This window comes from Pyrgilauda ruficollis, unplaced genomic scaffold (genome assembly GCF_017590135.1).
Source record: "Pyrgilauda ruficollis isolate IOZ18807 unplaced genomic scaffold, ASM1759013v1 scaffold177, whole genome shotgun sequence".
In the NCBI taxonomy this organism is placed as follows: Eukaryota; Metazoa; Chordata; class Aves; order Passeriformes; family Passeridae; genus Pyrgilauda; species Pyrgilauda ruficollis.
The window spans coordinates 88067-110541 of NW_024516653.1; the positions used below are offsets into that span (position 1 = coordinate 88067).

The following is a 22475-nucleotide window of genomic DNA, read 5'->3' on the forward strand; positions in this document are numbered from 1 at the left end:
CAGCTGCCAGATAAGTAAAATGGGTTGGAGAAGGAATGGGAGAATATAGGAGCATGAAATTTATTGCTAGGTATTTTTATAATTATCCTTGTCAGCATTAGAGCTCCTATTCTATGCAGCAGAAACAGAATAAGAACTCCCGTCATTATGTTTAGTAATAGCCTAAATAACTTCTAAAAATAGTACTTAAGTAAAAGAAATTCTGGTTTTGTTCAGTACTGTAAGTAACTACATATTTTTTTCTTCATTGCTTAACTTGCTGCAAGCTTGTATTAGTGATGTGAAATCCATGGAATTTTTGAATTCTCTCAGTTTACTTTTCAGTGAATTATACAAGGACTGTTGAAGAATCTCTAAATCTCAGAGAAATAATGTCAGCATTCAGTAATACTGTTGTACAAGCAGCATCCTACCATAATAATTTGCATGCAGCCTGGTGGAGAGGTTCATGTGTCCTTTTGGACACATGGAAAATACAATTTCTCATTAAAACATTGAAACAACTGTGCTGTCTACCAAGTGCATGACAAAGATCATTCATGTCTCAACTGAAGTCCTCTTTTGTTCAGGTTTCTAGAGCAAACACAGGATTCTCTGTGCCTCTTGTACAGCAACATTGCAGCCAATTTTCATGCTTCTGCTCCTGTCACTACTTGTACACTCCTTGTGTGGCTTTTCCCCAAGATCCAGACATGTCTAGTGAGCTACAGAATTCATTTTGCTCTAAAGAAAATACGAATCTGAAGTGACATGCCAAATAGTATTTTCTTAGGAAGTTTTTCAGGTGTCTCATAGCATTGAGTTTTACCCAGGGGTAGTGTGTTTTTTTCCAAATGCATATATGATTAAATGTATTAAATCAGTATCTAAACTGCACTGTGATTAAAGAGGAAATGTTCTTTACAAAAAGTTGAGCCCTACAAGTATAAAACAAGCCTTTCATGAAGTCACAGCTAAGCTAGCACCCTTTCTTTCCAGGGTTTGGGAAAGGAACTGTTTAAAGTAATGGGCTTACCATATGAGAAGAAGGAAAATAATGGAAAACCCTCTTTTCCTCAGAGGCAAGAAGTATTAAAAGTAGTCTGTTCCTCTTTTTACAGTTCATATGAATATTTTGGACTTTTCCAACTACAGCAGAAATTTTATATGGAACTATAAATTCAGGGTATATAACTCATCCATCATTCTGTTCTATCTGTCTGAGAAAAAATGTAAATTTCCAGCAAGTTCTTACAGGACTGAATATGCTGTAGTTTTGACCTATACTTTACTTATGTATTAGGAAAATTTATGTGTCAGCTAGTAATTTATAACTTCTTATTACTAGATCTTACCTAGATCCCTAACCACAGGCACTGGGTGCACAGGCTAGGTATTTTGCATCAGGCTTTTTCTTACAAACACGTAATTCCCTGTCAGTTTAGGTTGGAAAGGATACCTGGAGGTGATCCAACCTAACTTTCTGCTCAGAGCAAGGGTGTCATCAAAGTTGAACCATTTCTCAAAGCCTTGCCTGGGGGAATTTGGAAAATCTCCAAGGATGGAGTTCCCATAATCTCTTTGGGCAGCTTCCTCCAGTGCTTAGCCACACTCATGGTGCAGAATTGTTTTCCTGGTGTTTAATTTAAATTTCCACTGTTGTATCTTGCAAGTGTTGTCTCTTGTCATGTGCACCTCAGAGAGGTGGTTCCATCTTGTCTGTAATAGTCTGTTAAAATCAGGGAAGTGCTGTTAGAGGTCCCTCTGATATTCCCTCATTTCAGCTGAACAAATCCAGTCCCTTCAGCCTCTTCTTACACCTCAGGCACTGATACTGCTGAGGGAATTTAGCCACACTGAGACTTGGAGACACTTAGAGCACTCTGAGGGGAAAACTTCTTAATCCTGGTGATAGTTTAAACAGAGCAGAGACATTACTGGACCTGTTGATTACCGGCACTGATGAACTAATGAGTGATGAACTAATTAGTCATGTCCAGACTGATGGCAGCCTGGACTGCATTGCTCATGCCCTGTTGGAACTCATGCTGGGTTGAAGGTTGTGGACCAGGTGGAGGGCAAAGACAACACCCTGAATTTCATGAGCATGACCTTCCAGTTGCTTGAGCCATCAGTAAGTGGGGTTGCCTGGAAGCTGCCCTCAGGAGGAGGAGCAGAACAGAGCTTTGAGGATGTTTTCCTGAGATCACAAGAGCTCTCTGTTCACACTTGTAAGAAATAAGGCAAGGAGGGGAAAGACCAGCATGGCTGAGTAAGGAACAAACTGAAGTGTAAGGAGGAAGGGCAGTGTCAGTGGAGCCAGGGAAGAATGCTGTGAGGAATAGAGGAAAGCTGCCCAGATGTGTAGCCAAGGGATTGGGAAAGCTAGGGCACTCTGGGGCTGAGTTTAGCAGGAAGTGCCAAGAGTATGACTGGCTTCTACAGGTGCATAGGAGGCTTGAGGAGTGGGCCCATGTAAAGTGGCCCAAAACTGGGTGCAGTATTCCAGGTTGGCTTTCTAGTGTCAAATGAAGGAGAATAATCACTTCTTTCAGCCTTTGGGCTGCACCTGTGCTGTGCTTGGCTCTGACTGAGAGCCCCAGCATCCCAGGGGTCAGGTGTTGCCCACACCTCTCACAGAAGCAGGTTTGTCATAGCTGGCAGTGCCTGATTATCTTCTGTTGTTGCAGATATTAATGAGTGTGCTTTGGATCCTGATATTTGCTCCAATGGGATTTGTGAAAACCTGCGTGGCAGCTATCGCTGTAACTGTAACAGTGGCTACCAGCCTGATCCTGCTGGAACCAATTGTGTGGGTAAGTTGTTGGTTGTTTTTTTTCTATTGTGGATTAATTATTTATCATTCTGTTGGTGCTGATTTGACCTGACAGCATTTAGGTGGCAAGACATCTGCTTCTTCAAGCTGCAATCAAAACGCAAAAAGCCTGGAATGATGCTTTTCTCAATCACTGCATAATTGTTATCCTTACTGTATATTTTGCATACTGTATATTTTTGTATACTGTATATTTTACTGTGTTGCTGTTTGGGATGTGTAAGCAGGAGCTAATATTGCAGGTTTCACTATCTAATTAATTTTATTATTCGTGACCATACATGAAATCCAGTGGGTTTTTTTTTTCTTTTGGGAGCTCTTACATCCAGAAAAAGTGTGTTACACCACAAGTGCATTGTATAATCATGTTGCTTATAGCCTTGTAATTTTAAGGAGAAAAGTAAAGTTTGTTTAAATTAAAAACTAATAGAAATCTCTCAGGAACCATCGGATGTCCAAAGTATTGTCCATAAGTTCTGTGTTTATTTTGGTAAATTGATTGCTCTCTGCACTTAAAGATTTACTGACCTGTCACTGCTCTTTGTGCTCAAAACTCTACCAGTTTTGCTGGGTAAAACCTGGTCTGTATAGCAGCAGTATAGTTTTCATATCAAACATTCCTTCCTGGTGATGCAAAGCAAACACAAAGTGAAGAAAGTGTCTCCTTTCATCTGCTTGAATAAAGAAACTTTACATTTAGTTACTTCCTAAAGCTCTAAATATGACCTTCTGGCAGGAAAAGCACTGCTGCAGAAAAGTATTGGTATTTTTGTTTTTAAAATGCTTCACGTAATTTTCGTTCTCCAAGTGGATTTTATGGGAAGGGGTTTTATTTAGCTAGTTACTCTTGGGATTAGGTAAGTGCTAGTATAATCTATGTATTTACTTAAATAAAGATAAAGCTGACTGGACGTGAGGATATGTTTATTCTTGGATAGAATTTTTCCATAAAAGAATTTAAGTGTGAACACTCAGATAAAAGGTTGAAAGATTATAATTAATGACACAGTTCATGAGATGCCAGGAAATAAAAATGGTCATCAGTCAGAATGCAGACAGTATTTTTGTCAGGTCCGAGTGGGTATAAAACTTGAGCTGCATTGTTCAGTGTTTTTACAGAGCTTATCCCAACAGATTACCATCCAAATCTGAAGTTATTTTGTGAGATTCTCATGAAATAATACATTCATCACACTGCATAGTGTGGGCCAAAGGATTTTATGACAACAAGCTCAAAATTTCTCTTGAAAATGTCAGTTTACAAATTTGTCCTCCTTTCCTGGGTTGAAAACAGATGAAGTTAGATTAAGGACAGGTTAGTAAAGAAGAGCTTTTTTTTTTTTTTTTTAATTCATGGCTACCAGACTTAAATCTTGGATTAATTGTCTGGGGAAATTTAGGCTTCCTTTTCTGAATCTTACAGGAATAAGCACAGCTTGGAATATCTAAAGAAGTTGGGGAAACCAAAATTCACCAGATTGTAGTTATATTGCATTCTTGCTTTTCTTCTATATTTTTAAATTTTAAAATCTCTAAAATCTATTTGATTTAAGATTTCAGTTGCAGTATTAGGTTTGGGAAATCAGGCAGTCAGTAAAGAGGAGACAGTCTGAAGCAGGATGAAATGTCATGTTTATCCTGACTTATCCTGTCAGTATTCTTCTACAAATGTAGGTTATTTTAACATGTGATGGGCATTAAAGGAAAAGGCTTAAAATTATATTTTTTCTTCTTTAATAGAATAAATAGTAGGGCAATGAGGAAGGCACATTACTTTTTATTAGAATTATTTCCTGTTAGTTTAAGAGGAGTGCAGGGAATTATGTTACTATATGGGTTTTCCTAGTCAATGTGCTTGATATTCTGGTCTTAATCACAGTTTTTTTAAAATACAGTGTTCCTCTGGAGGGGAGGTGTATGTGTACTCTTGAGATGGGTGCCATGCATGAGCCATACAGGATAGATTTTAATCCACTTCATAGGTAACAAAAACAATTCTAGCCTATAAAACAGAGTTAGAACAGTAATTAACACACTGCTGTTTTGGTGTTTAAATAAAATAAATAATTAAAAAAACATTTTTCAAGGCAAATAGACCTTCATGAATTTATGTGGTGTAGTCATACAAATGACAAAGATCATTGCCATTTGACCAAGGTCAAGGTCATTGACCAAACTCAAATGACCAAGGTCATTGCAGGAAAACATGATGATTCTTTTAAGACTAGCCATGAACTGATTTTTGAGTTTGCTATTGAAAAAAAAAAAAAACAAAAAAACAAAAAAACAACTTTAAAGGCAGAACAGAAATCTTTTCAGTAAAAACCTGGAAGTGAACTAGAGCTTTGGAAGTCAGAGCTGTCATTGTTGTCTCCTGTCCCTGCAGACATTGACGAGTGCTCTGTGAACGGGCTGCTGTGTGACAACGGGCTCTGCCGGAACACCCCGGGCAGCTACAGCTGCTCCTGCCCCAGGGGTTACCTCTTCAGCTCGGAGACAGACACCTGTGAAGGTGAGGAGCCTGCACATCCTGTCAGGTCTGGTGCTGATTCTGTCACATCAAAGCCAGACGGTCTCGGGAGTGATGGCAGATACCAGAGGAAAAGAGAGAGCTGTGATGTTGCATAAATCTTCACATTTGTCTTTTAATTTCCCTGCTTTTTAGTGTGTTAGGTGTTGCTGTTGAATTTCTTTCGAAGTAATAATTTAATTTGATATGATAATGTTTTCCTTTGCTTAGCTACAGCATTTTAAACTACAATACGTGCCTGCCTTTGATGTAGCAGGAGCACCACATCTGCCATTCAGGGAAATGCATCTGTCTTGATCCTTTTTCTTTTCTCCCTTCTTCCATCTGTGGTTATAGTTCATTCTAGATCAAATCCTATTATATGTGATGCATTCCAGGACCTGGGTATTACTGCCTAGTAATACTAAAATTGTCCTTTGATTTTTCAGTATAATCAAAATTGCTTTCTTATACTACTATTTAACACAGATGTTAAAGCTGCAAAAATGTCATACAGCAGAAACTAATGAGAAATTTTAGTTATTAAAAAGAATACAAGGAAAAATGTACCAAAAAAGTAAAATTGGAAGCATTACCTTATGTGCCAACTCTTAATTAGTACTAGGAGTTGTACAATTTTATTGGTCTTCTCCTTTATTTTTTGTTTAGTTTCACAGTAAATCTCAGTATTTGTAATCCTTAGGAAGTTTTTATAGTAGATGGTTTTGCATTTCTTTGAGTGAAGGGGAAGCTGTAATTCTTTGTTGCAAAACACTTGTTAAGTGAACGAGTGAAATCATCCAGATTTTTCTGAAGTGGTGGAAGATATTACTGTCCTCAGCTCCTTATTATTATTATTCAGGTAGAAGTTACTGCCATACAGCTAAGCAAACACGTAGACAGGAAAGTAGAAATGTTTCATGTTCTGGCAGTGTAAAATCATTCACATGTTCTGTACAAAACATCTTCACCCCTTCTATGCAACAGAAATTACATTCCTTTGTATTTTAGTACCTGTGGGTTTCAGAGGACACCTTTAGAAGTCAGTTCTTGCTCTTTCTGCATGTTACAGATTGGTACCACTTGTTCAGAGTGGGGCTTTTCTTATGCCAGCCCTTGTGGATTTGCAGAGCTTTTCTGTCTACGTGCCTATCTGCCCACAGTGCTCAGGAATTTATTCTCCAGGATCTGTCTCTGTGATTAGTGTCTGTGCACTGCAAGATTTCTGTCTGTGAAAACAGAGAACTGTGTGCCCTTAATGTACATGTTTCTTGAGGAATCTTCTAGGCAGAGAAGCAGGTGTAATGTGGTAAAAGGAGGTGCTCACTACCAAGAACATCAGAGCATAAAACACTGACCTGAAGCTGGGTGGGTGAGAAGCCAGAATGCAGAAAACCCAGCCAATCCTGTTGAAATAAAATGTATCTGCATTTTCAAACAGTAAACTTGGATTTATTTCTTAATGGTAATGATACTATTATTATTAATACATATTGAATCTTGTCCTTAAATTGATATCTAAATTTAGCAAGTGAGGTAAAAAAAGCTGGTCAGGAGGGGTTTTGTGTAAAAGCATCTGTGAAACCTATTAAATGTTGCATTTTTACTCACATTGGATAGGCAATAGTAATGCTGGGTTGGCAACAGAGAAAGAAATTATTCTCTTTCTGCCCAAATCCTGTTTCTTGTAATTCATTTTGGAGTTGTAAGTTCACTGGTTGTAAAAACCTGCTGTAGTCAGGAGCTCTGTTGAGCCCTGAAAATGTTCAGAAGCTTATTAGTCACCAAGAAATTTTTAATATGACTCTCATCAGCAACTCTGAAGAAGCAACAAAACTCTTGTTTCGTTTGTAGTTCAGTTGAAATTTTTTATTGGTTTGTTGTGAGGAGTAGGAGACTTGTTTGAGGCACCAGAGTCTGTGAAAGTTAAGATTTTTATGACAAGCTCCATGGTTTAGTTTGTGTTTCCAGTGACATAACTAGTTAAATGTAAACCAGATGTGCTTTGAAGTTCATTTCCAGGAATGTACAGTGGACTGTTTCAATTTTTCTTTCTCTGACGTTCACAATGTACACTCACTTCACTTAAGAGAAAAAAAATTTAAAACACACCTCAATAAATATCTTCCTACATAGCAGGTTTTATTTTACCATACAAAATAGTGTTAAAATGCATTTAGTTTGTTGCTTACTCTTTTAAAAATTACTATTTAGTATTATTATGAGAAGCTGTAGGAGAACAATTTTTGGAGTTTGTTTACATTGTGCATATGATACTTTTTCGCTTGATTCAGCAGTGCAGTAATGGTGAAATGCACTTAATATCATCTTTTGATTTTATTTTTCTTTCCTGGATGGTGATTTTGGAATGTAGTCAATGCACTATTATCAGCCTATTGCTATCCAAATTTATTTGGCTTGGGGTTTTGTTTCTTTTTTTTATTCTTACTTAGTGTAGTGCTAAAGTATATCAAATGCAGAAAAGCCTAGAGCATGGCCCATGAAGCCAAGAGAGCTGACTTTACTTTTCAGAAGGTGTTGAATTTTTGCTGCTGTATCTCCACTTGCTCCCTTCTTTGGTTTAGTTTCAGGGACGTTGGCTTCCAGGTGTGGCCCTCAATTATTTTTGTCAGGTTTTCATTTAAACTCTGAAAATTTGAAACAAAAATATGTCTTTTCTTAGAAGAAAGTTGGTTGTAATCTTACCTTGCTAAATGCCAGGGAAAATCAAAGATAGGCATGATAACCTCATATTACCCCCATAAATGTGAAGCAGTTTAGCTTTCATGCATCTTCTTGAAGTGAAGATTTGGATAGTGACACCTGTCTGCTTTTCACTTTGTTGTGCACATTGGTTGTGTCTGTGCAAACCTGTGTGAGGTCGGCTGCCTGCTGTTAAAACAGTGTGACACTTCACATGAAAATCACCCATTTTCAGCTTCACAGATGATGCCTGTGCCCTCATGGAAATGTCTCTTAAGTTGCAACTTATTTAAAGAAGGGAGGAACACTTGTGATTGTTTGGAAAGAGAATACATCACTTCAGTTTTGTTAGTTTGTCCTGTCTTCAAAATTTTTTCTCATCTTTTTTTTGAGGCTAGACTAACTTCTGAAAGCAAGATGGTAGATGGAGAGGAAGCAAAAGCATGTCTTTGTCCCAGAGCATTTCTATTCAGAGGATTATTTGACATAGATACTTAAGATAACTTTTTTTTTGTGTCAGAGTGATGTATGATTTTAAGAACCACTTTTGTTTCTCTGCAAAAGCAGCAGAGAACACTCCCCACCACCAGGTACTGCTGGCTGGAGGAAGCCAGAGAGTAGGAAGCAACAGAGGCAGGGAGCATTCTCTGGGTAATAAAAACTGAGATAATAGAGTTTAAAATATATCCACAGAGAAGACCTTGGTGCAGAGCAGATAATTGCTGGTGAGGACTCCGGGTTGCCAGCTTGGATGTAGAGGGACTTGGAGCTTATTCTGTCAGAGCTAACAATGAGGCACATTGTCCTGACCTGATAAAGCCTCTTAGATTTTACGTCCCTGTATCTGTGTATGATTAATCTGTAAAATGGGCAATCCACAGTTTAAAATCAGGCTTCAGAAGCATAAAGCTCTGTCGTTGTTCAGAAAGTTGCTGACAGTCAAAGACAAGTCCTGTTTGCTCTTTGTAGATAAGTCCATTAAGTAAAGGATCTATGAAAGCTGGCTTTGAAATTAAGTTATTGCTTTTGGCATGAAGAGAGACATCACAGTTTCCAAAGTTTGCTGATTCTTATTTTTATCTCTCTCTCTCTCTTGTTTTTTTTTTTTTTAATTAATACATTCATATTATTATATATATTTAAATAGCTGTTGCTTCCTGTGATGCACATCTCTAGTGAAAGGAAGGCTTGATGCACCATAACAAAATGGCAAATTGTATCTCTTAAAAAAAATAGGGAGGACATTTCAATTTGTCTTGAAAATTATCACTTGATGCTATTAATATCCCTAGTGCTTAACTAGATACTACATTAGGTTATAATTAAATAATGCTGATTTAATTTATAGATATTACATGATATTCCTGAAGCACTGCTAGCAAACATAAGCAAGCACTAAACATTTTTTACTTCAAGTCTGCCAAAGGAAACTGGTTGGATTAGAATGTATGGCTTGATTCAGGATGCACGTAAAAAAATTAAATTGTTTGGGTTCAGAAAGAAATGGTGGATATGCATCAGCAGTTCTTCTTGGAGAGAATGTGTTTGTATTGTTTCAGTCTTAAAACTGATCCCACTTAAAAGAAATAATCAGCAAATAATGCTGTCTGCAGGGGTCCTATTCTTGCATGTGAACTAGCTTAAAAACCTCACAGGGATAATAAACAGGATTTTGGGGCTAAAGAGAAGTACCATTTACAGTGTTCCAGTTACAACTGCTGTTTCTTCAGCATTTCTATAACTAGAGAATTGCAGCCAGCATTGTGATATTTTGCTTCTGACAGGGTTTTCTTAATTCTTCTCATGCAGCCATAAATGTCAGAAACAATGAGGGCTTTGTTTGTTCCCTGCATGGTGTGGCTGGGAATGCACTTACATTCTGTGAAAAAAGAGTTTTGTTTTCTCACAACACAGTTGTAATTGATGCTGGAGAACTTTATGGCCCATGCTGTTGGAAATGTCCTTGTAGAAAAAGGCCATTTAATTAACACCTCCAAAATATGTGCACTCCAAAATACAGGCTACCTGTCTGTCCCGGTATCTTTTGAATTTTCTTGCTGGGAGGAGAGCAGTGGCAAATATTTCAGGCTGTCCTGGTCCCTCACGGTCCATAACAGCATTTAGAGAGTATAAATTACCGTGGAATTCTTCCCAGAAGCACTCTTTAGTCCTAATAATGCCTTTTGTTTCTGGATTACAGATATAAATGAATGTGAAAGCAGCCCATGTGTCAATGGTGCCTGCAGGAACAACCTTGGGTCGTTCCACTGTGAATGTTCATCTGGCAGCAAGTTGGACCCTACAGGACTGATTTGTATTGGTGGGTGTTTCCTCCTTTTATTTTCCCTTTTTATAAATATTTATTTATTTATTTATACACACACATATTCTACATATATATAAAAATGTTACTGTCCTTTGAGGTTTCTTTTGGAAAAAAAGCAGAATGCTGCAGAGGTTTTATTGGAGTAAGCAGCAACAGTTGTCTGCAGGATGTCATTGGCATTATCTTTGAAAGCCATTCATTAATGTGTTTGGGTTTTTTTGCTTGGCTTCCTAATAAAATTCAAAAGGGTTGCAGTCTTTACAGGTGTTCATAAGCTGTCATTGTTTCATATTATTTGCGTGCCATAAGTGAAATTATTGTGAGATATGTGTGGTGCTCCAACTGTATTGCAGTGTCCTTAATAAGTGGGTGTCATTATTAAGTGGGTGATGCTAATCTTAAATTTTACTTTTGCTTTCATATGGATTTGTTTGGCATTTTTCATTTGAATTTTCTTGTTAGGATTTTCTTAAGGTGGAAAAATGAATGCAAAGACTCAAGCTTGTATTTAATTATGGAATTCTTCCATGCCTTAATGTGTTTTTAAGTGAATGTTACGTTTGTGCCTAGGCTTTCTCTTACATTTCTTTGCAGCATTACTGGCTGGTGAAGTTTATTATTGTTTTTGTAATTTTAATGTTGTGCTAATTTCTTGATATAACCATGCTAACATATGCTTTTTGTACCTCTTATTTTTAATCTTGTGTTCTTACATCCAAAGGGGCCACAAGTTCACAAAAAACCTAATTATAACAGTGTTCTGGATTTACTTGGCAAATGGCTTTCGTTGAATTGTTTACAGTATGAGGTCCCATTTGGCCTGAATAGCTGTGACAAATAACATAAAATATAAACAAAAAAATTAGCTGAATAATCAGATAAAAACTGAAGAACAGGATCCAGCTACATACTGTGAGCCTAATCAGTAGTTTTTCATGCTAACAAAAACTGTTTCAGGAACCATGTTTTTCCACTACAAGTGTGAATATGTTAAGACAGAAGGGTCAGAAGTAGAGCTGGTGCAAGACATACAGATTTTTACTGCTAGAGCCCAGTTTTTCCACCTTGGCCAAAATTTCGTTGGCATTGGAATGAGGGGAGAGCAAGCTAGGTTATTTAAAATTGTGTGAGGGGCTGGAGATTACAGGTGTGGAAAGACTTAAAAGTGTTCTTATAAAATTTATGCCATTTTAAATCTCAAGTTGTTTTTTCCTCTGTTACCCCCATAGAGGAAAACTTGTATATTGAATATATTTGTCCTACGTTTTTTTTTAGCAGATTGCTTCTGTAAAGCACTGCTGTAGCAACAGATACCTTATTCCTATTCATAAACGAAGGGCTAAAATAGTATTGAGGTTTAGGATTTTTTGTGTTCTGCGTAGGAATGATCAAAGTAGGGTAACACTCGATTCTGACAATATTTTTTTTTTCTTTCAAATTTGCTCTCATGTCAGAACCAGAATCAGAGCCACATTCAGTATAGATGTGAGCCATTTGTCTCTTTCTGTGAGCTTTCCTGGGCAGAGAGAGAAAAATCCCTTGCTCAAGTTACAGTCATTTGCACTCAGATTTAAGCTCAAACCTTCAGCAAATGAGGGTTTTAAGTTCAGCAGTTAAAATAAAAACTTTCAGCAGTGGTAATGACATACTTTGCTTGTCCATGGTCAGCTTTTCCAATACTAAGACTGTGCTTGTGAAGGGAAAAAAAGGGAATTGTTTTTGAAGCATATTTGAAGCATACAAGTGTTTCATTGCTATTTTGGGAATTGCCTATACCTTAGGGATACTGCCATTTGTGCTTTTTGAAATACACAGTTTTACATGCTTTTTACACATATTTTAGTCATGATTTTTGGAGTTCATAAAGTGCACAATAAGTAGGATGCCATCTGCCTGTAGTATGCTTAGATTCTTCAAGTCTTCAAAGAGACAAGAGCAACAGAAGGAATGCTTTGATGTTGGATAATAACTTTCACCAAAAATTTTTGCCTGGACAAAAGAGATGATGGAAAATAAAGGAATAGCCTGAAAAGGATAAGACGAGCAGACTTCGGCAGGATAGTGTGGGTGCAGCTGGTGTGAACAGAAACACCTGCTAATTTGTAGAATTTAAATAATTTCTGAGATACTGGTTTTGAATTTTCACTCCTATAAAGTGGGCAAGTAAAAGGAAACAATGTTGAGCTCAGGATTTATGCACTTGTTCAAGTGTGGAGCTCTGTCCCACATGTTTGAGACCAATGTTAACCTAAATAATACAACTGTTTTACACTTAGCTGTTAATGATATACCCTGCCCAGTTTTGGGGGCTGACTTCACTCACATTATTGTTTGAGGTTTTTTTCCTGTTGCTTTAACCAAAGAAAGGTTATGCTCCCTGTGATCCACATAATTTTTTAAGATGACAGCTTGGTAGAAAAGTTGAAGTCGTTTGGAAGAAAATAAGTTGGAATGATTCTGTCTTAAGCATGTTGTTCCTGAGCATGAGGTATTGGTGATACGTCTGGCTTTTTGCACATACAGTGCATGTAAATCTTAAACCCAAATCTATTCTCCTTTCATTATTCATCAAACTAAATTTGTCTGGGTCACTTTGAACTCTTGAGTATGCACCTACCTTTAAACCCTGCCCAGGCTGAGCTCCCATTTTAGGTCTGACCTAAAGGCTGCTTTTGCTGTCTGATCACCGATCCTTGAGACAGGCAATCCTGTCTCAATAAATGCTGTATCATTTGAGAGTAGCTTTGTTATGGTAGGGAAGTGTGAAGGTGTTAAAGGTAGAACTTAGAAATTATGTACCTGATTTGAGATCTGACTGACTTTTCAAAGTGTAGCTAATGCAGCAGCAGAACCAGACCCCTAAAATAATGCAGAACACTCCTACCCACCATGTTTTATTTATTTTTAAACTTCCTTATAACCTTGAAAGGCTTCCCTTCAAGAGAAACAAGAACACCTTGTTCTTGTCTCTCTCAAGAGCGACATTTCAGAAAAGTTTGAGGCAGTCACCTGGAAAAGGGAGTCCCACGTTGGGATCTCTGCTTTTGTGTATTTTAGATGGATTGGCCACTAGTTGAAACAAATTAATAAATCCACTGCAGTGTCTGGAAGACCTCTGCCAGCTGTGGGACCTGGATTGTAAAATGCTTCGGGCAGTGTGGTTTGTTGGTCACTTCCAGTGATCGTGCTATCCCCTTACATTAAAATAAAATATTTAGATAAATAGCACTATTTATCGGAACTAAAATGTGTATGAAATTACTCTTATGGAAGGTTTTTCTTTTTAAAGAGAGCCTGTGCTCCCTTGGTACTCTGCCTGCTGGTGTCATGGACATGGCATGCCATCTCTTCTGCCTGTGACTATTGTGTGTTGTTTTTGCTTTCTGTTCTGCTGCAGACAGCCTGAAGGGGACTTGTTGGCTTAATATCCGAGACAGCCACTGTGAAGTCAACATCAATGGTGCCACGCTGAAATCTGAGTGCTGTGCTACTTTAGGAGCAGCTTGGGGCAGCCCATGTGAACGGTGTGAATTGGGTATGCTTCACCATCCTGCGTCTTTTGGGAGAAGGGAATAAGTGTCACTAGTAGATTCTTATCATCTCTGTATATGAAAATAACCTCAAACAAAAAAACACACCCAAAAAAACAAAACAAAAAACACCAACCAACTGAACTAAACAAAAAACACCAAAACCAACTACCCTCCCAAAAACCTATGAAAAGAAGTAGTCTTCTATAGAAGTTATCTATTTTAGACTTGTGATCTGCACTATCACAGGTCATTCTAATAACTTTGCAGCATTCCAGGAAATAACATGTGAATAAACCTCTTAATGGTTACAATATGTTTCATCTCCACAAGGACTATGTATTGACTGGGAAAAGGAAGTAAAAGACTAAAACAGTAAAGTGAAATATCTGGCAAAATTCATTTTTATGGTGCGGGCTATTAACAGTTTTTCCCAGCTCTTCTCAAACATGTAGCTTGTGTACCATTATTGACTGCAGAAATAGTACTGCTGTTAGATTTCAGGGCTAGTTATGGAAGCTGGAAGCAGCAATGCTAACTGTACTCTAGTTTATGGCAAAAATATTGATCCCCTTAAGGTTTGAAAAGTGCCACTGGCAGCTGAACTGGTGTCAGGATGTTTTAGCCTCTCATTTTTAATTTGAACAGTAACTGTGGGCACATGTATCCCCCCAACAAGCAGAGTGCAAGCAGCATCCAGCAGCGCTCTTAATAATGCAGTGCAGCAAATATATTCCTTTGGACTTCAGGAAGCAGATTGTCAGGTTAGATTGGTAAAACTGATCAAAATCTAATCAGTCTGAACAGATAATTACCTCAAATTGGGTGTGTTTGGGCTCTGAATTTCCTATTCTGCAACTAGTTAAATTACAGCAAGCTCTGAAATCATTATATAATGCTACATTTTACATGCATCTCCTCAGGAAATTTCATTTCGCAGATCCATTATTAAGCTTTGGTGGATTAAAAAAGCTGATAATTGACATTACTACCGTTTTAAATCTTTATGCCTCTTGAAGGAATTTTACCTTTTAGGTGTATGTGCACGCAGGGACTGATCTGATTAGATGCTGATCGTTTCACTAAGGAAAGCACATGAGAAAGTAAGAGTCGAAGATTAACTTCCTCAACTATTCACTGAAACAGCATGTATGAGTCAATATTTTTATTGATTGAGGCTAGAGCACTCCCCACCTTACAGAGTGAAATTATTAGTGAATTCTGAAGATACACGTATTTTTAAATTTTCTGCTCCTGCCTTCCTGTCACTCTAAGGCAGTAACAATATCTTTCTGGCTTGATTCCAGACACAGCTTGCTCAAGAGGATTTGCCAGAGTGAAGGGTGTTACCTGTGAAGGTGAAGTTTTTGCTTCTCATTCCATATGTCACTTTTTTCTCCCCATTTGAAAATGTGATAAAAGGGGATTTACTGTGTTATTTCTTTCCTGTCACTTAAAATTCTCCATAAAGCTGTAGCCCTCCCCTTGGAGCCAGCAGGTAACTGAACTCTTTGTGTCCCCGACAGACGTGAACGAGTGCGAGGTTTTCCCGGGGGTTTGTCCCAATGGGCGCTGCATCAACAGCAGGGGCTCCTTCCACTGCGAGTGCCCCGAGGGGCTGACCCTGGACGGCACAGGGCGAGTGTGTTTAGGTAAGAGCACAGCCCACTCTCACAGCTGTGTCACACTGCAGTCCAAAATCGTTCTTTAGGGGGCTGGAAAGGAAGCGTGGTTTATTTCTGAATTATCCCAGATAATGTGCCTGCTTAGATGTCAAATGCCTGTGCCAGTTCAGAGAAGAGCTGTTAATTCCTTCGAGGAATGAGTTTGTTTTGAGGCTTGTTTTGCCCTCAGTGCAGTCAGTAGGCTGTGCTAAAGAGCTGTCCCTGCTCTGACTCCTGTTCAGGAGCAGCAGTGTCCTGGGCGATGGATGGTGAGCACAAATACACTGCTGCAAATTAGTCTTTTTTTTTTTTTTCAGTGCACAGGCCAGTGTGTGGTTCTTTTCCTGACATTTGAGTACACAAGTACAAGATTTTGCCTGCACACTTAGTTGATTTGTCTTCAGGTTGACCTGCTTTGCTGCTAATGGCACGGACCCTTGAGTATAATGACCGTAATTAACTTTTCTGGAAACCTTATTGTATTTTCCTGGTGTTACAGTAAGCCTAACAACAGTCAGCTTTTTTTCCATTTTAGTCTGTATTCATTGCACTATTAAATTAATTCAGTAACATAAATACAGGGAGGATTTTTTTAAAATTTTTTTTTACTTTTTTTTTTTTCTTTTTTTTAACAAGAGCCACAAAAGGATGATTTCATAAGTCAGAATACCTGATGCAATAAAGCAACAGATGTGTCTGTCCCATCAAATGAAAGGGTCATTTTGTAAGTGAGAATACTTGATACAGTAAAGATATACATGTGTCTGTCCTGTCAAATACACACAGAATCCTAAAAAGCACTGGCATGTGAGGGTAAGGGTTTATCTTGATATGGGGAGACAATAAAATAAATTCTTGTATTTTATGTGGTACAAGAAAGATCCAGAAATTTAACTGTAGTGCAACATCAGCAACTTCAAATGGCTGAACATTGTGCAGAAATGCAGAGTCTTGAGTAGAGCTGAGTGTTAATGTGTGCATGTGTTGTGCCAATTGACAGGGGTGATTTAAAAAACACCGACACCAATGGTGTTATTTTACTAAGAATATAAAGGCAACGCAAAGGTAAAATAATTCATTCAATAAAAATACACACCTGGCTTTAGCAACAAGCAAAAGTAAGCAAGGTAGTGCACCTAATCATTACTCTATGACAGAAAGGATAGTGTTTGAGAAAGATACATCCCCAGCTGCCTAAACACTTCACTATCATGCAGCTCCTCAGTCGCTGGGGAGCCTCATTCACAGCGAGGACCTGGAGAACACTTCCCAGCAATTGGGAGAATCCTGCACGGTGTGTCCGCCTGTAGCTTCACTCCGAAGGTGGGTCCAGCTTTTATAGACCCAAATCACCAAGTCGAAGCGACTTGGTTATATTGTTAGCGGAGAAACTCCTGGATCTGGTGGCACACGTTTCCAGCCAGCAAGGACTGGGGCTTGGCCAGGGCCCAGGCCTCAGCTTGGAGGGTTTCCCCTAAAATACCCCACAAACAGGCCTCTATTCCTGGAGAAACTGATGCCTTTTCCAGGGCTACCTAAAAACAGAGGTCAGACAAAATTAAGGGCATAAAAAGTGGTTATATTTATTGAAGGGCCTTCAGGTACACTTCCTGAAGACAGACAAAACCCCCCCCAGGGCCTGCATGCAAAATGGATGACAGGTCACAGGGTTTTATACTTTCATAAGTTTGGTCCATTTGCATATTGGGGGTTAATCTTCCAATTACATTTACAATTCCATTACAGCTTCAGGTAATGAAGTAATTTACCCTAAGTTTGCACCCCCCAACTCACTTTTGTTTACATTTATCTCAGGGCCTGAGGCAGTAAGGTGTCCTTGACTCCCAGGCCTAGAGAGAAATTGTTGTGTCTGACCAAAATGTGAAGACAGTAGCTAGCATTGTATATAGAGTTTAGAGTTATACGCTGAAGACCTGCAGGATGATGTAAAAATACATAAATATATGAAAAATATACATGGTAAAATCCTAAGGCATCAATGGCAGTCAGGAAAGTTTCTTAAATTGATGCATTCTTTGTAGATAACTCTAGATAACTCTGTATAACACATGGTTCTACAGAGCTAGCATAAGCACATTTGTAATCTGTTTTTAGCTAAATAATACTGGTGGTGTTAATCACAGTACCCAGGATTCATCTCGTAAGTCAGCTCCATCTGAGGCCTGCTGCTCGGGCCTCAACACCTAACAGCGGAGAAGAGGGATAAATGCCTGTTTGTTGTTGTGGAACGCAGATATTCGCACGGAGCAGTGCTACCTGCGGTGGGAGGAGGAGGAATGTGTGCAGCCCGTGCCCGGCAGGCTGCGGATGGATTCCTGCTGCTGCGCCGTGGGGGCCGCCTGGGGCTCCGGCTGCGAGCGCTGCCCCGCGCCCGGCTCCCAGGAACACCGGGCCCTGTGCCCCAGGGGCCCCGGCTTCTCCAACAGGGGGGATGTTCTCACTGGCAGGCCCTTCTACAAAGGTGAGCTTTCCTTCTTGTGCCTGAGAAGTGATTGTGGGTGCATCCCGGAGAGTGTCTGGAGGGAGTTCCAGTGTTTGAGGCTGCTTGCTGCCGTGTGCTTGAGGGATGGGATAAAGGCCTGAAGGAGCTGATTGTACTGGTGCCTTGGAGTGGCTGGCTAGAACAGAGGCTAGAATAAGTTAAGAAAATAAAAGTGGGTATTATTGAAGACCTTCAATAGATAAACCTTGTCAGAATAGTCAGAAGCCTCCGAGAGAGGCTGCACCCAAGATGGAAAACAATTGAGTTTTTCACCCACTTAGAGTTTGGTCCATTTACGTGTCAATGGTTAATGCTCCAATTACAGCTTCAGGTAATGAAGTAATTTACTGTTAAGTTTGGCCCCCCAACATTTTGACATTTGTTGATGTGTCTCAGGGCTTGAGACAGTAAGGTGTCCTTGCGTTTCATGCCTAGAGAAGAATTGTTTGCCTGAGTAACATGGGAGAACAGTAGACAACATGATATGGGGTTTTAGAGTTATACACTAAAGCAGTACAGGATCTGAAAAATATAAAACCTAAATCCTAAAGCATCAGTTGTGGTGTCTGAAGATTAATTGTGGGTGCATGTGAGAGGGCATCCTGAGGAAATTCCTGGGTTTGAGGCTGTTTGTTAAGTGTGCTTGAGAGATGGGTTAAAGGTATTGGCTGAAAGGGGCTGATGCTACAGGTGGGGGATTTTCTGCTTTTATAGGAGCTTGAGAGCAAAAGATGCAGTCTGAATTGGGTAAGGAGGAAAAGGAAATTCCTGAAAGGAGAGGAGCTCTGAATTACAGGAATAGTGCAAAATGTGCATGTTTTTTAAGGTAGTGCTTTGCAGGGAATGAACCAAGTGTCAGATGGTATGACAAATTAGTTGTTTAGATGTAGACATAAAATATTACTAGAACATAAAACATTACTGAATTTGACCAGATCTCTCTGGGAGATTGAAGAAGAATGGGTTCTTTCTCTGGTTTGCAAAATCAGTAACTGATTAAAAGGAGAGGGTATCTGTTATGTATCATGAGGGCAGTGACAACAAGGATCTGCCGTGATAAAGGAATAAATAAAGTATTTTGTCCGGTTTTTGCTAGCTTCATCTCCCATAGAGCAACAACAAAACAGAATAGGCTGGTAAGTATTAAGAAACCAGACCCAAGTTACTTCAGATGGCTAAACATTGAGAAGAAAAACTAGTTTTCTGTGTCCAGAAGCTCAAGTGATCCAGAAATTTGTTAGGGTTTCTCTTTTTTTTTTTTTTTTTTTTTTTTTTTTTTTTTTTTAAGGATATATTCTGAAGCATTTGTTTTGGAGTATTTTGGGTTGCTTTAAAAAGCTGTAACAGGTGAGACCTCTGCTTCACCATAAATAAGCTCTTGTTTTCAGGAGTTGTTCTCTCCGGCAGAGCTCTTGATTTTCATTGGTGATTTACTAAAGAAACAAGGAAAATAAAAACAACAATAGCAACAATGATTTTATCAACACTTGTTTAATTAAAAAAATTATTATTTGATAAATCTTGTCTAGGCTGAGATTTTCTGAGGTTTGGCTTCCTGTTTCTGGTTTGTTTTTTTTTTTTATTTGGACCACTATTGTGTTCCATTCACAGAAATGAGTGGGAGATGGATGTTTGTCTTGTTGAAGATGATTCTCAGTTAAGGATGTTGCCTCAGCAGATTACTTCACAGTGTAGGAGAGATCACTCAGCCTTGTCCTATGCAAGATCCTTTAACAGTTTATGTTGCTCAGCATTGAGGAGAGGTGAAACATTTCACTTGATACTCTACAAAAGAAAAAATAGCATTTTCAGAACAGCTCCAGATAAAACTCTGGCAGTCTCAATTTGAAAACCAAACCAAGTCAGCCAGGTAATGGTTGCATATTTTACAAACTGGCTCAGGAATGCCAGGAATATTGATTGTGGCACAAAGCAAACTTGAGCACCATACGCATACCAGAGTTTTAACTCAGAGAGTGTCACTGAATTTCTTTGACTGCTGATAAGCATAAACTTTTAATTATTGGTTTGGGTATTGTGAAGCTAAGAAAGCCAAAAAAGCCAGAAAGGTAGGGAAATATCTCCCCCACAGTCAGGTCTCCAAGGTTGTCCCCTCTAACCCAAACCCTGCCTTTTATGCTCAATGCAGTTGGTAAGAAGGATCTGGAAATTCCTGTTGATTCTATATGTCTTTGTGCTTAAGAATTTCTTAATTACTTTCTTTGTTTTTAATCCTAGATATCAATGAATGTAAAGTGTTCCCTGGCATGTGCATGAATGGTAAATGTAGAAACACAATAGGAAGTTTCAAATGCAGATGTAACAGTGGGTTCACTTTAGATATGGATGAAAGAAACTGTACAGGTGAGTAAGCCTTGCATTTTCCACAGTTTTCCCTAGAATAATGGAATAGTCCTGCTTGAAGAAGACCTGGAAAGACCAACCTGTTCCTTCAACATGTTGTGGGGAAAGGGAGCCCAGATGAGATTATCTAGCACCCTGTCCAGCTTGGAAAGATCCAGTGGGGGGGACTCCACCACATCCCTGGGGCTTTTTAAAGTGACTTGCTCTTGTGGCAGAGCTTGGTGATCTGGAAACCCAATGCCATTCATTTCCTTCCGTTTCTAAGAGCTTAGTCTTTGGACAGAATGGCCAACAATCTCAAGTTTTCTTTTCAGAAACTGATTGTTTAATAAGTACAACACACTGTGATTTTTATAATTTATGTTTAAGGTGCTTAGGTCATGCTGTATCACTACAACCTGAAAAATCAATGAGGATCACCAGCAAAGCCAAGTTTAATGTTCTAACACAGAGATTATCTTCAATAATGTTTCTTACCTCTCTGGTCTTTGTATTATCAAATTAATTTAGAGACTGCAAGTTAATTTTAATTTAGATTTGATGGCTGAGAATGCACAAGGGCGCCTCAGCAATTCTGACACCAGTGCACCGTTAATTCAGGAAGATACAGACACATGAGTTTAATTTACAAGTTTAGGATTTTGTTCTTTACTGTCTGGAAAATCTGAAGATGATCTTGACAGTTCTGTGGCTGTGGGAACTTGGATGCCAGCGTTGTGGGTGGCTGGCTCTGTGCTGAAAATGAGGGAGGTTTTGTTACAATGTACAGGCGTCCATGAGTGTGTTTGAGTAATAACTATGAAGTGTGGGTGGTAAGGCATGCTCACTGAGGTTGGTCTGGATGCTTACGTTGCCCTAACTGGTGGTTTCCTTGTTTTTTATAGTGATTGCATTGATGAAGAATGCATTTTACAAACTTTATTTCTAAACTAACCAGAATAGGTCAGAAAACTCCTTGGAAAAGCTTTTTTTTTCCCTTCTGTTCTGTGGTGATGAAATTACTCCACTGAGCAGCTGTAAAGAAACAGGTTTTCTGAAATAGATTACTTCTTTGCTTGTTTTAGATGAGCAAGAATTTGTTTTGTAAAGTTTGTAGGAGCCCAGATCTCAGTAATGTGCCAGATCTGCCATGTGGGTCTGACCGCTCTGCGCATCTGTGAGGACTGGGTGTCATCACCCAGCAGAAACCTGTCCATGGGCTGTGGCACAAAGTCCTCTCCTGTCACACTTACCTGTTTCACTGGATCATATCCACATTAAAATTCACCTTTTATTTGATTCTGATTCTATCTGATTCACCACTGTGATTTAAAAAGAGCTCTCCTGTCTTTTCTGCTATAGTTTTCTGCAGTAGATTTCATTCAAACTTAACTAACAAGACAACCAGTGAACTGTAAATCTAGCTTTGATAGGAGCTAATTCCTAATGGAAAAGGTGTACGTAAACTTAAAATGCTATTACTGGATAAATATCTTCATAATAATCAAATTATAATCAATGGCATTGTAGTCATGGAGTCACTTGATATCTCTGTAGGAATGATATCTTGGATTGTCTTACACTTAGTTATTTCCTTAGGAATTTAACCTTAAATTACACTTAATAGAAGCAGACTTGTTACATAGTTTACTGTGGCCTGAGAGCTCTGAGGGCTTAACCTTACAAATCTGTCATGAACTGTTTCACATAATCAGATGTTTATATAAGTAATTTTTTTTCTCTGTTGATTTGCATACCGTATATAGTTTCTGTAGACTTAATTTGCAGTGACATTTTTTTCTGTGAAAAGCAGGATAACCTTAAACCCAGGTTGTTTTTTCTAACCTCTCCGCTGCTATGAAACAGACATTGATGAGTGCAGGATCTCCCCAGACTTGTGTGGAAGTGGTACTTGTGTCAACACTCCTGGCAGCTTTGAGTGTGAGTGCTTTGATGGCTACGAAAGTGGATTTATGATGATGAAGAACTGCATGGGTAAGTGTTGCCAAGGTGCCCTGGAGTCTCCATTTGCTGTGCAAAGCCTGGCTGTTATCTGAGCTGAGCACTTCAGATGTGTCATTA

At 38.8% G+C, this 22475-nt stretch overlaps 1 protein-coding gene across 1 annotated transcript in view; it reads left to right on the top strand.

Annotated features, from left to right (window-relative positions):
- FBN2 (fibrillin 2) overlaps window positions 1-22475 on the top strand; it is a 115816-nt gene that overhangs the window by 52532 nt on the left and 40809 nt on the right. The window contains 9 exon segments of the mRNA XM_041464261.1: window positions 2670-2795; window positions 5202-5327; window positions 10228-10347; window positions 13751-13888; window positions 15191-15241; window positions 15410-15535; window positions 17802-18029; window positions 20289-20414; window positions 22260-22388. Of these exon segments, the coding sequence (XP_041320195.1) occupies window positions 2670-2795; window positions 5202-5327; window positions 10228-10347; window positions 13751-13888; window positions 15191-15241; window positions 15410-15535; window positions 17802-18029; window positions 20289-20414; window positions 22260-22388 (1170 nt within the window).